The 14,006-nt window shown below is 44.7% G+C and overlaps 1 protein-coding gene across 1 annotated transcript in view; it reads left to right on the top strand.

Annotated features, from left to right (window-relative positions):
- LOC311100518 (katanin-interacting protein-like) overlaps positions 1-13,738 on the top strand; it is a gene marked incomplete at its 5' end in the record, with an annotated part of 35,736 nt that extends 21,998 nt beyond the window's left edge. Inside the window, 9 exon segments of the mRNA XM_084141437.1 lie at positions 5,808-5,973; positions 6,305-6,495; positions 6,808-6,872; positions 7,566-7,676; positions 8,337-8,578; positions 10,747-10,907; positions 11,257-11,292; positions 11,659-11,744; positions 12,110-13,738. Of these exon segments, the coding sequence (XP_083997563.1) occupies positions 5,808-5,973; positions 6,305-6,495; positions 6,808-6,872; positions 7,566-7,676; positions 8,337-8,578; positions 10,747-10,907; positions 11,257-11,292; positions 11,659-11,744; positions 12,110-12,168 (1,117 nt within the window). The 3' untranslated portion in view covers positions 12,169-13,738.
- Positions 13,739-14,006: the final 268 nt, after the last annotated feature.

Below are 14,006 nucleotides of genomic sequence, written 5' to 3'. Positions count from 1 at the left end.
ACTGGGGAATAAGTCAAGGGGTATGAATACTTTCTGAAGGCACTGTATGTCCCCCCACTGCAAGGATAAGACACAGTCTAAAGTGTCTATCATAACGAAGTGTCCCAAGTATAATAAAGTGTCCAATAAATAGTAGGTTCCCTTTCAGTCGGTCACTTAGTATAACATACAGTGAGGGAAAAAAGTATTTGATCCCCTGCTGATTTTGTACGTTTGCCCACTGACAAAGAAATGATCAGTCTATAATTTTAATGGTAGGTTTATTTGAACAGTGAGAGACAGAATAACAACAAAAAAATCCAGAAAAACGCATGTCAAAAATGTTATAAATCGATTTACATTTTAATGAGGGAAATAAGTATTTGACCCCCTCTCAATCAGAAAGATTTCTGGCTCCCAGGTGTCTTTTATACAGGTAACGAGCTGAGATTAGGAGCATACTCTTAAAGGGAGTGCTCCTAATCTCAGTTTGTTACCTGTATAAAAGACACCTGTCCACAGAATCAATCAGATTCCAAACTCTCCACCATGGCCAAGGCCAAAGAGCTCCCCAAGGATGTCAGGGACAAGATTGTAGACCTACACAAGGCTAGAATGGGCTACAAGACCATCGCCAAGCAGCTTGGTGAGAAGATGACAACAGTTGGTGCGATTATTCGCAAATGGAAGAAACACAAAATAACTGTCAATCTCCCTCGGCCTGGGGCTCCATGCAAGATCTCACCTCGTGGAGTTGCAATGATCATGAGAACGGTGAGGAATCACGTTAGGATAGGGAGGAACGGTGAGGAATCAACGACACGGTAGGATCTTGTCAATGATCTCAAGGCAGCTGGGACCACAGTCACCAAGAAAACATTTGGTAACACACTACGCCGTGAAGGACTGAAATCCTGCAGCGCCTGCAAGGTCCCCCTGCTCAAGAAAGCACATATACCTGCCCGTCTGAAGTTTGCCAATGAACATCTGAATGATTCAGAGGAGAACTGGGTTAAAGTGTTGTGGTCAGATGAGACCAAAATCGAGCTCTTTGGCATCAACTCAACTCGCCGTGTTTGGAGGAGGAGGAATGCTGCCTATGACCCCAAGAACACCATCCCCACCGTCAAACATGGAGGTGGAAACATTATGCTTTGGGGGTGTTTTTCTGCTAAGGGGACAGGACAACTTCACCGCATCAAAGGGACGATGGACGGGGCCATGTACCATCAAATCTTGTGTGAGAACCTCCTTCCCTCAGCCAGGGCATTGAAAATGGGTCGTGGATGGGTATTCCAGCATGACAATGACCCAAAACACACGGCCAAGACAACAAAGGAGTGGCTCAAGAAGAAGCACATTAAGGTCCTGGAGTGGCCTAGCCAGTATCCAGACCTTAATCCCATAGAAAATCTGTGGAGGGAGCTGAAGGTTCGAGTTGCCAAACGTCAGCCTCGAAACCTTAATGACTTGGAGAAGATCTGCAAAGAGGAGTGGGACAAAATCCCTCCTGAGATGTGTGCAAACCTCATGGCCATCTACAAGAAACATCTGACCTCTGTGATTGCCAACAAGAGTTTTGCCACCAAGTACTAAGTCATGTTTTACAGAGGGGTCAAATACTTATTTCCCTGTGAGGCTCATTCTGGTTTCTCTGGCAGTGTTCAGATTCCGGGGATGATATACTATCCCCGGTTGGCTCTCGAGGGTTTTCAGAGTGTGAATCGGATGACATCAGTCCGGGGCAGCCTAAAGCCCCGGTTTTGGATTTGGCGGGAGAGAATTAACCATTGGTGGTTAATGCGCCTTTGATGGAGCTGTGTCGTAGGGCGACAGATCACCTGGGGGTGGATTGGCCGTCTTCTCCCAAGCATTTACTGTGGCAACAGTGCTCCCAAGTGGCTCGGTCAATGGGGGAAAGTTACAGGGTGCCAAAGTCCCTGAACCCGGTGTGGGCCAGGTATCAGAACGCCGATACCATGAAAGCACATTGTTTTTACCCAAGGTTTCTCAGTGTTCAGGGGTATTGAGAGTGCAGTATCGTCCAGGTGTGGGCATAATAAACAAAGTTCCTTCCCCACTTTCAGATACACGGTTGTCAAGAGTGGTGGATATGAAAAAAACATGACAACAAAACAATACAATTATCCCAGTCCTCAGGGTGGCGCTCTGCCCCTTCAGGAGATAATGTATGGGAGACTGTCAGTGTGCTCTGTCCAGTGGCGGGCATGCGCAGTTTCACCATGGGTGATGAGGAAGGTGACGAAGGGGTACGGTCTGCAGTTCGCTGTGCATCCTCCTCCTTTTCGTGGAATCATTACGTCAATGGTCCCCGAGGTCCTAGCGCCTGTCTTGAGAGAGGAGATTTCCTCCCTCCTTTAGAAGCAGGCTATTCGGGTGGTCCCCTTGTCAGAAGTACAGAGCGGTTGGTACAGCCGGTACTTCTTAGTTTCCAAGAGAGATGGAACATTGCGTCCCATCCTAGACTTACGTGTTTTAAACAAGCACCTCAAGGTTCGCAAGTTCAAAATGCTCACACTTCACTGGCTATTGCAGTCGGTGCAGGTGGAGCTCCAAACTGCCATGCTGGCTTCCCATAATCAGTCTCTCGGGTTCATAGTGTATCACAAGAACATTTGTTTGACTCCTGCTCAGCGCATTCCGTTTTTGGGTCTCGTTCTGGACTCGGTTCTGAATCATGCATTTTTGTCCCAACCGAGGAGGGTCGCATTCCGGCTCTGTCTGGCACGGTTCCTCTGTGATAGCTGTGGTGCCTCTGGGACTTCTGTTTATGCGTCTCGTTTCAGCTCTGGGTGATTGCTATGCGTCTGGACCCATCTCGCCGCTGCCATCGGTTGCTCAAGGTATCTCTGTTCTGCCTAAGGGCGTTGACTCCTTGGAGGGACCCGCGACTGCTGTTGCAGCGGGTTCTCATGGGCCGGGTAGTGTCCCACAGGGTGATCACAACAGATCACAACAGATGCGGAAAGAGGGATTTGGTCAACAGCGCAAAGGGCGCTGCATATCAATTACCTAGAGCTACTGACCGAATGTTGGAGGTCCATCATGCGTTGGTAAGGTCCAACAACAGGACGGAGGTGGCGCACATCAACAGGCAGGGTGGGACGCGGTGTCTCTCTCTCCTAAACCTGGCCCGATATCTGCTCGTATGGAGCAGTGTGCATTTCCTGTTGCTCAGGGCGACGTATCTTACCGGATCTCTCAGCGTGGGTGCGGATCTACTTTCCAGGGGGGGGTTGGGGGAGTCCTATCTCTACGGAGTGGAGACTGCACCCCTTGGTGTTTGCCCAGATATGGGACCGGTTCGGCAGGGCCGACGTAGATCTTTACGCTTCTTGAGAAAACGTGCATTGTTGCCTGTTCTTCTCAATGAGGGATCTGGGCGCTACGTTGGGAACGGGTGCTTTGGCGTATCAGTGGCCTCGTACCCTGCTCTATGCGTTTCCTCCGGTGGACCTGATTCAGGCCACCATGGAGAGGGTCCGTCAGGAGGGTCTGTTGCTGATTATGGTGGCTCCCTGTTGGCCCAGACAACCCTGGTTCCCAGGGATCATCCGCCTGCAGATATGGGATATGTGGGTCTGGCCCATAAAAGTTTGAATTTGACGGCTAAGTTTTTACCCTCGAACATGATTACGACTATGCAGTCTCTCTACGAGAGAGTTGTTTACATATAAGTGGCGCGCACGTTTGAGGGTTGGTGTCAGGTTAAAGGAGTTTCTCCTTTTCAGAGCTCTTTGGTGGACATTTTGATGTTCCTGCAAGAGCTTTTTGAGCAAGGCCTTTCTTTTTCCACATTGAAGGTTTATATGGCAGCCATCTCGGCATGTCATGTAGGTATTGACGGCTCTACCCCGGGGTCTCATCCTCTGGTGGTGCGGTTCCTGAAAGGCGTGCATTGGCTCAGACCATTGTCTAAGCCTATGGTACCGACCTGCGACCTGGCTTTGGTTCTGGACGCTCTGTTTGAGCCTCCCATTTGAACCATTGGAGTCTGTGGACCTGAAGATCCTTTCCTACAAGACTCCACGCGCTATCATTACACCCTTCCTGTTTTCCCCCAAGGTTATGCCTATGTCTTACAGGTCTCTGGCTTTTGAGCTGTTCCCTTTCTCACCTCCTCCATTTGCTTCCAGTGAACAACAGAGGTTGCATGGCCTGTGTCCGGTGCGCACTTTACGCACGTATATGGATAGGGCCAAGGATATCCGCATTTGTGACCAGCTTTTTGTTTGTTTCGCTAATCCAACTCGGGGTAGGGCGCTTTCTAAGCAGCGCCTTTCTCATTGGATTGTGGAGGCTATCTCCCAGGTGTGTGCTCACTCCGCTAGGGGTGTGGCGGCTTCTTGGGCATTGTTCAGGGGCATGATGATTTGTGATATCTGTGCTGCAGCAAGTTGGGGTTCACCACATACCTTTGTGAGGTTTTATCGCTTGGATGTAACTGCTCCCAGTGTGGCTCATAGTATTCTTATGGTTGGGTCCGGGAGTGGGTGTTAGGCAGCGCACAGGTTGCGCATTTATCCAGGTTACCACAGTTCCCTGTGGGTTTGAGCCTTGGGCTGCCGTGGTACATCGACTCTCGTCAATGCTATGCAGCGCATATGTGCGCTTTACAAGTCATGACAGGTGTTCTGTTTTTTTGGACTTGCGGTTCCTTGACATTTCAGGCTCACAAGGTACACTACATGGCCAAAAGTATATGGACACCCCTTCAAATTAGTGGATTTGGCTATTTCAGCCACACCCGTAGCTGACAGGTGTATAAAATTGAGAATAATGGTCTGGGGCGGTTTTTCATGGTTCGGCCTAGGCCCCTTAGTTCCAGTGAAGGGAAATCTTAACGCTATGGTGTGGATAAACTTGACTGGCCTGCACAGAGCCTCCACCTCAACCCCATCGAACACCTTTGGGATGAATTGGAACGCTGACTGCGAGCCAGGCCTAATCGCCCAACATCAGTGCTCGACCTCACTAATGCTCTTGTGGCTGAATGGAAGCAAGTCCCCGCAGCAATGTTCCACCATCTAGTGGAAAGCCTTCCCAGAAGAGTGGAGGCTGTTATAGCAGCAAAGGGGGGACCAACTCCATATTAATGCCAATGATTTTGAAATGAGATGTTCGACGAGCAGGTGTCCACATACTTTTAGCCATAAGTATTGTTCTTGGAACCGTGGGGTCTATGGACTTGGGCTTCTGTGGCAGCGTGTCAGTGCGCATAGCCAAGTTAAAGCAGGTTATGGTTCCCTATATAGGGCTTTGACAATTCAGGCTTCTCGGATAAGTATTAGGGAAAAAGGTGGCTTCTGTAACCCCTTTTTGGAGCCGGTTAAACCTGTGTGCTTGGACTGCTGTGTGCATGCTATTTTGGTACCCTCTGAGCTGGTTTGGGGCGGGATTGTATGTCCCCATAGTATGTTAGACCGAGTGACCGACTGAAAGGGAACGTACAGTTATGAATATAACTACTGTTCCCTGAAGAAAGGAACGAGGTATAACATATTTTGGCCTGCGTAGTCAGGGGTATTGGGCTCGCTGAAGAGTGGTACTGATTTGAGGAAATGAATGCAAGCCCCGGTATTATAGCCAGGAAGGCGGGGCTTCCGAGGGCTGGCTCTGCATCCATTGGCCCATTGAGCATTATTTCAGTTTTCTTCAGGTGAATATGATTGGTCATTGACTCCCCCCATAGTATGTTATACCTCATTCCCTCCTTCAGGGAACAGTAGTTATATTCATAACTGTACGTTTTCATTTCCAACATACTCCTGAATGACCAGTGTGGTGTCTCTCTCTCTTCTGTCCAGACTCATTGACGGCCACAACATCACCACTGAGGACCAGCACATGTGGCTGATTCCATTCTCCTTTGGCCAGCACCACACCCTGATGGTGAACTTTGACAAGGCCCAGACGGTGGCTGGCCTCCGCATCTGGAACTACAACAAGACCCCAGAGGACTCCTACAGAGGGGTGAGAGAGAGAGTCACTGGGATGGAGAACTGGCTTTAGTAGCCTGGTGGAAGTGTAAATTCAAATTGAAATATCTGGGCCCTGTAGGTTGCTTTTGTATTTGTGAGTCTTGTCATTAAAGGTGCAGTGCAATGTAGTTGTACAAATCTATACGATGCCCCATAAGGGTGCTTTACACTCTGCCATAGATCCTTAAAGATATCTGAATATTGACTGAGAAAAAGGTTTTTTAAGGGGTGAATACCTATTCCTCACAAAAACACAATTCTAACCATAATACACATTTCTTAAGATACCCACCTCTTATTATCCCTATTCCTGTGTTCTCCAGGTGAAGGTGATCCATGTGTCTCTGGACGATACGCTCATCTCTCCAGCAGAGGGCCTCCTCATCAGGAAGGGACCAGGGAACTGTCACTTTGACTTTGCTCAGGAGATCCTCTTCATTGACTTCCTCCAGACCCCCACCACAGGCCTGGTCAACAGCAAGAGGACAGCAGAGGACTCGGCCTACACACTCAAGTGACTACTTATTTCTAGGCTAGTCCGGTTTGTGCCGTCATACGAGTTGGCAAGACGGCACAAACAGATCTGGGACCAGGCTAATTGTAGGCCACCTCCCAGTAGGAAGGTGTTTAATGTAATGTCTCTGTTGTGATGCATCAAACTGGTTTAGTGTCTCGTAAAATAGCATTCTATCTATTATCCCCACTGTGCCAAACACCTAGTCATGTATCAAATGAATCATTCATATGATAATTCATATACTCTACTACTGTAATGCAATACAATATGAGATGTCATTTTAAGGTTTGTGCCTTGTGTGGTTTTCAGGGCTGGCTCCAGAAGACAGGAGCAAGCCAGCATGGACTACGAGGCCCCCATCATGCCTTGTGGATGTATCCTTCCTCCGGCTGCTCACAAGACATAGTCCCACAGAATATAAGGCCTACAGCAGGGATCCCCAACTACATTCAGCCACGGGACGATTTCTTTCTTAAGCGGATGGTCGGGGGTCCATAATTATAAATAATTTGTACACAAGAAGCCCAAACAGATATAGTATTTGACAAAAACATAATCAATATCAAACCCTGATTATATATTGGGATAAGATCACATATGTCTCTCTATTAATGCTGAGAATACTTGGGAACAGATTTTCTAAATTAAAATCACTTTGAGCTGATTTACTGGTGATTGTATAGTCTTTTATGTCCAACAACGAATATTTTATACAAATACAAAAAATCTTCAGAAATCACACAGATTTTGCCCGCTGGCTGCCATTTGGGGAACCCTGGTCTACAGTATGCCTTTACTAACGTAACATGTCACCTTACATAGACATACAGCAATACTGCGACCAGTGGATAACATTTACAAACAAAATATTTCACCTTTTAGTGGATAGAATTGACAATATACAGTATATATTATACCTTTCATAGAAGACATGCTGTACATATTCAATGTCATTACAACCAGTTTCGCCTACTTGGGATACTGTGATCACTAAATTACTTGATGACTGTAAAAGTACTGAGTGTGTACACGGCTCCACGTCTCTTCCTTAACCCTTGACCCACCAGTCATCTTCCAGCTGCAGCTGCTGACCACCTGGGGTGACCCCTACTACATCGGCATGAACGGCCTGGAGTTCTATGACCAAAACAACGAGAAGATACTCCTCAGTGACAACAGTATCCTACCTACAATGTTAACACCACACACACACACACACACACACACACACACACACTGAGAACCACCACTGCTGCAATCTACACTTACACCCAGTGGTCACTAGTCTCACTTGACCTGACTGGCTGAGCTAGCTAGCGTGAGACTTCGAGTCTGGCCTAAGGCTGGTCATCAACCCTGGTCCTGGAAATCCACAGGGTGTACAGGCTTTTGTTTTATTCCAGCATTAAAACACATTATTCAGTCAATCAAGGGTGTGATGATTAGTTGAATCAGGTGTGTTTAGTGCTGGTGTGGAACGAAAGCCTGCTCTCCCTGTACCGGTCGTCACTATCTGGCCAAGTTGCAAAGTCGGAAGCCCCACCTAGTCTACAATTTCTGTTCTTAAAATCTGTTTTTAAACTTAACCCTAACCACACTAGTTTTTTTTTTCATATACATTTTTACGAAATTTCGATATAGCCAATTTTGCAGCTTGTTCATATAGTGGGAACCTCTTGTACCTTCCCTGGACCAAGTTTAGTGAAATCCCAAACTATAAATGTACCCTGAAATAGTATAAGGGTGGCTTCTAGTGGAGGAAATGGAAATGGCAGGAGTAATGACATGGTAGTCAACACAGTTTGGCTGAGTCCATTCTTTAACAGTGCTTCTCCTAGATATCGCTGCGTTCCCAGACAGTGTGAATGTCCTGGACAGTGTGAACGGTGATGTAAGGACTCCAGATAAGCTGGTAGATGGAGTGAACAACACTCATGATGGCAGACACATGTGGCTAGCGCCGGTGCTCCCCGGACTGGTGAATCGCGTGTATCTTATATTTGACCAGCCAGTGACCGTGTCCATGATCAAACTGTGGAACTACTCCAAGACACCACAGAGGGGGGTAAAGGAGTTTGGGGTAAGTCAGTCTTCTCTTCTCTCTCCTCCTTAGTACAGTAACACAGACCATATTCATCAGAGAGACCCAGATCTTAGGACTCGGGAGCAAAGCAGAATAAGAATAATTTCAGACTATAATGGTCTAATAAAGTACTATTACTATGAACTCTTCTGTAGATTTTTATTTCACCTTTACTTACACAGGTAAGTCAATTAAGGAAAAAAATCGTATTTACGATGACGACCTGTCAAACATCAATAAACAACAATTACACTATACATATCTATATACACATCTATACATATCTATATACACATTTATACACATCTATACATATCTATATACACATCAATACATATCTATATACACATCAATACATATCTATATACACATCTATACATACAGTGGGGAAAAAAAGTATTTAGTCAGCCACCAATTGTGCAAGTTCTCCCACTTAAAAAGATGAGAGAGGCCTGTAATTTTCATCATAGGTACACGTCAACTATGACAGACAAAATGAGAAAGAAAAATCCTGAAAATCACATTGTAGGATTTTTAATGAATTTATTTGCAAATTATGGTGGAAAATAAGTATTTGGTCAATAACAAAAGTTTCTCAATACTTTGTTATATACCCTTTGTTGGCAATGACACAGGTCAAACGTTTTCTGTAAGTCTTCACAAGGTTTTCACACACTGTTGCTGGTATTTTGGCCCATTCCTCCATGTAGATCTCCTCTAGAGCAGTGATGTTTTGGGGCTGTCGCTGGGCAACACGGACTTTCAACTCCCTCCAAACATTTTCTATGGGGTTGAGATCTGGAGACTGGCTAGGCCACTCCAGGACCTTGAAATGCTTCTTACGAAGCCACTCCTTCGTTGCCCGGGCGGTGTGTTTGGGATCATTGTCATGCTGAAAGACCCAGCCACGTTTCATCTTCAATGCCCTTGCTGATGGAAGGAGGTTTTCACTCAAAATCTCACGATACATGGCCCCATTAATTCTTTCCTTTACACGGATCAGTCGTCCTGGTCCCTTTGCAGAAAAACAGCCCCAAAGCATGATGTTTCCACCCCCATGCTTCACAGTAGGTATGGTGTTCTTTGGATGCAACTCAGCATTCTTTGTCCTCCAAACACGACGAGTTGAGTTTTTACCAAAAAGTTATATTTTGGTTTCATCTGACCATATGACATTCTCCCAATCCTCTTCTGGATCATCCAAATGCACTCTAGCAAACTTCAGACGGGCCTGGACATGTACTGGCTTAAGCAGGGGGACACGTCTGGCACTGCAGGATTTGAGTCCCTGGCGGCGTAGTGTGTTACTGATGGTAGGCTTTGTTACTTTGGTCCCAGCTCTCTGCAGGTCATTCACTAGGTCCCCCCGTGTGGTTCTGGGATTTTTGCTCACCGTTCTTGTGATCATTTTGACCCCACGGGGTGAGATCTTGCGTGGAGCCCCAGATCGAGGGAGATTATCAGTGGTCTTGTATGTCTTCCATTTCCTAATAATTGCTCCCACAGTTGATTTCTTCAAACCAAGCTGCTTACCTATTGCAGATTCAGTCTTCCCAGCCTGGTGCAGGTCTACAATTTTGTTTCTGGTGTCCTTTGACAGCTCTTTGGTCTTGGCCATAGTGGAGTTTGGAGTGTGACTGTTTGAGGTTGTGGACAGGTGTCTTTTATACTGATAACAAGTTCAAACAGGTGCCATTAATACAGGTAACGAGTGGAGGACAGAGGAGCCTCTTAAAGAAGAAGTTACAGGTCTGTGAGAGCCAGAAATCTTGCTTGTTTGTAGGTGACCAAATACTTATTTTCCACCATAATTTGCAAATAAATTCATTAAAAATCCTACAATGTGATTTTCTGGATTTGTTTTCCTAAATTTGTCTGTCATAGTTGACGTGTACCTATGATGAAAATTACAGGCCTCTCTCATCTTTTTAAGTGGGAGAACTTGCACAATTGGTGGCTGACTAAATACTTTTTTCCCCCACTGTATCTATATACACATCAATACATATCTATATACACAACTATACATATCTATATACACAACTATACATATCTATATACACATTGCTGTAAACAAGAATCTGTTCTCCGTTTAACTTTCTGGGCTAAAATAAGGGGTAATAAATTAATGCCTGCAGTAAGCCTTCTTTGTGTACCTTGTGTAGCTGCTAGTGGATGACCTCCTGGTGTATAATGGCATCTTGGACAGTGTGAGCCAGGCGGCGCGGGGCATCCTTCCCACCTGTGACCCGGTGGTGCCCTACCACACCATCCTCTTCACCGACAACGCCCACATTGCCCACCGTGAAAGGAACACTGTCATCAGGTAACCCAGCATGGACTTTGCTGCTGCAGCCTGATATAAGCAAATTATTTCCCTGTCCATCAAAATGTACACATGTGCGGATAGGTTTGGCTGCTTGTCCATCAACTTGCACACATGCTTATTGGTTCTTCTGTCTACATGTTCATAGTGGCAGAGTTTGTGAAGTCATTTACCATATTCACATGATGTGAGTTGTTTCAAATGGCAGGAGACTGTAGCTAGCATAGTGGGAGAAACTCTCCTGTCTTTTCAAGGACAGACGTTCCTATTAGTTATAACGGTGTAATTGGCACTGCAGTCTTCCTCTTTGTGACTGGTGTTAAACGGAGATGTGCTCTCTCTACTCCAGCCCCCGGGGTGGTAGCAGACATCACGATCTGAAACAGTGAGTAACAGAGTGTCTCATTACCCTTGTCCGTCAGCCCCCCCCCGGTCGATTCATGTTAAAATAAGTTGCGTTCATGTCACCCCACCTCCAACCCACACCTTGGTTTGTGATGCCAAGTTCTTCTACAGTAGTTCCAAAAGACCTCCTAGTCCCTTGTCACTCATGTCTCTTGTCTCTCCATCTCTCTGTAACTTCATTGTAAGACATAAGACTTGGACCTGCTCGCGTTAAGCTTTGTTGTCGTCAGTCAGTCCGTCCTTAGTTTTTGTGTTGCTCGCATGCTCCAGCCTTTCATATACCTGGCCAGGTTATGCAGAGACACAAGTGAAACTGGTGTTTTCCCCTCCTTGTGTTGTTTTGCAGCAATTATGTGGAGGACCAAGATGTGAAGATGACCAATGAGAATCAGATAGTCCATCACAACAACAAGAAACAAACAGTTGATCCAGGTAGGCAATGCAATTCAGCCAGAATGTCTTTGTTCAGTATATATACATTTAAAAAATACCAGGTATAATACAATAATCAGTGAGCAGCAAATTAAACTAGAAGCTACATTATCAATATTGGTATTTCAGAGATGAAATTTCCACATTATTATCAACCAAAATGTTTCAGTGTCTTTTAAACATATCAAAGACACCAAAACGTCTGTGTGAATTTCCCCCCTGCTTGCTGAAAAAAGGGGGGGAAATACATTTTAAAAAACGAAAAACTGGAATTTCTGATATTTTGTCTATTTTTGTGTGTGAACCACCTTAATTTTTTAGACACTATAATGAACCAAAACCATATTTGGTTTCCAATCTTGCAGCGCTTCGGCCTAAAACCTGCATGACGGACACTGGGAAGCTCGGGAAAAGGAGGTACTGACAGACGGACTGACAGGCAGATGATCGGACAGACGGACGTCGATGGAGTCCCACTGGTCAAATGGAGGGAACAGAAATGAAAGGATGATGGTTTACTGACTGTATCTGCACTATCCCACTTGGGGGACTTTTAACACAAAGCCTTGAACAGCTGAAAAGAAACACATTTTCATTGCCCTCCATTAGTAATTACACTGTAGGGAAGTGTTGCCTAGTGATACTTTAGAAGAGGACAGCGCTTGTACAGAACACATTAGGTTTGTATCCATCTGCCCACAGGATCAGCCTTCCTTTTTCTGGTTGGATTGGTTTTCTTGTCACTCTTTCTCTCTAGACTCCTACAGATGTATAGTACATGTGTAGTAACAACATCAGATATATAGTACTTGTGTAGTACTACAACAGATGTATAGTACCTGTGTAGTACTAACGTTGCATCAGATTAATAGTACCTGTGTAGTATTACTACATCACATAATACCTGTGTAGTACTACATCAGATGAATAGTACTGTACCTGTGTAGTACTACGTCAGTACTACATCACATGTATAGAACCTTTGTAGTAGCTCCTGTTTTGATTGTCCTTTTCACAATGTCAGGGTGAACCTATATAAGGCTGCTATATCAGCCATCTTTGTGCCTAGTTCTATTACTACTCCTATCTGTCGCTGCTTTTCGTGAAGTTGTGCTGCATTCTCCTGCTGCTCCTGATGCACAGATACTCAAAGATGAACTCAGTGGCAACAAGTACACTCTTAGTAGATGGGATCTAGATCCTACATTTATGAATGAGTTGTGTTCATGAAAAGCCTAGTGGGCTATAAGTTTGATAGCCCCTAGCCTAGTGGCATAACACATGACAATTTAGTAATGCACCTGCAATGTGCACCAACACATATGAACGCTATGCAGTAAACCAGTTAAGATTTGTTCACGTCTAATATCTCACAGTCTGTTTTTTCTAGGTGCATTTGGTGGCAGATGGGGTTTTAATACAGAGGGTGGAGAATATGACTGTCTCTTCCATAAAGTACAATCAGGCAGAGTATTGGTCACATTGAAGCAATAGGTCTGATACAGTTTTGAGCCATGCTAGGCCACTGCATTTGCCTAAAGGCCCAATGCAGATGTTTTTATATCAATATTACATCATTTCTAGGTTTCAATTAAATACCTTACTGTAATAGATTTCCATTAAAATGGGAAAAAGTAGCTATTTCTCAAGCCAGAATTTTGCTAGGACTGTATAGGAATGGTTTGAGTAGGGAGGGGGAAACTGAAAACTAGCTGTTATTGGCAGAGTGGTTTGGAACTCTCATTGTTATTGGTCTATTAACCAATTTACCGCATGGTGATGTCATGTCACCATGGAAAGCCGAAACTCCCGCCCATGCAAACCTGCTGATTAGAAGGTCCAATCAGGAAATAACACAGATCACATTTTTTCACACTTTTACAGTGTTAGTTTCATCAACTGTTGTACAATATGATATAAAACACAGGAAAAAAAAGTATTTTGACAGCACTGGGACTTTAACACAGAAACAGTAAATTTGCTTCTTAGATGTACATTTTGCAGCCCTGAATATATTAATATATCATATTTTGGATTAAGTAATATATTGGTGAACATACATATATACATACACACATATATATACACACATATATATATATATATATATATATATATATATATATATATATATATACATATATATATATATATATATATATATATATATATATACATATACACACACACATATACACATATATATATACAGTGGGGAAAAAAAGTATTTAGTCAGCCACCAATTGTGCAAGTTCTCCCACT

Source organism: Coregonus lavaretus (assembly GCF_964263955.1).
Source record: "Coregonus lavaretus genome assembly, chromosome: 25".
NCBI lineage: Eukaryota > Metazoa > Chordata > Actinopteri > Salmoniformes > Salmonidae > Coregonus > Coregonus lavaretus.
This window is presented reverse-complemented; position numbering and strand designations above follow the sequence as displayed.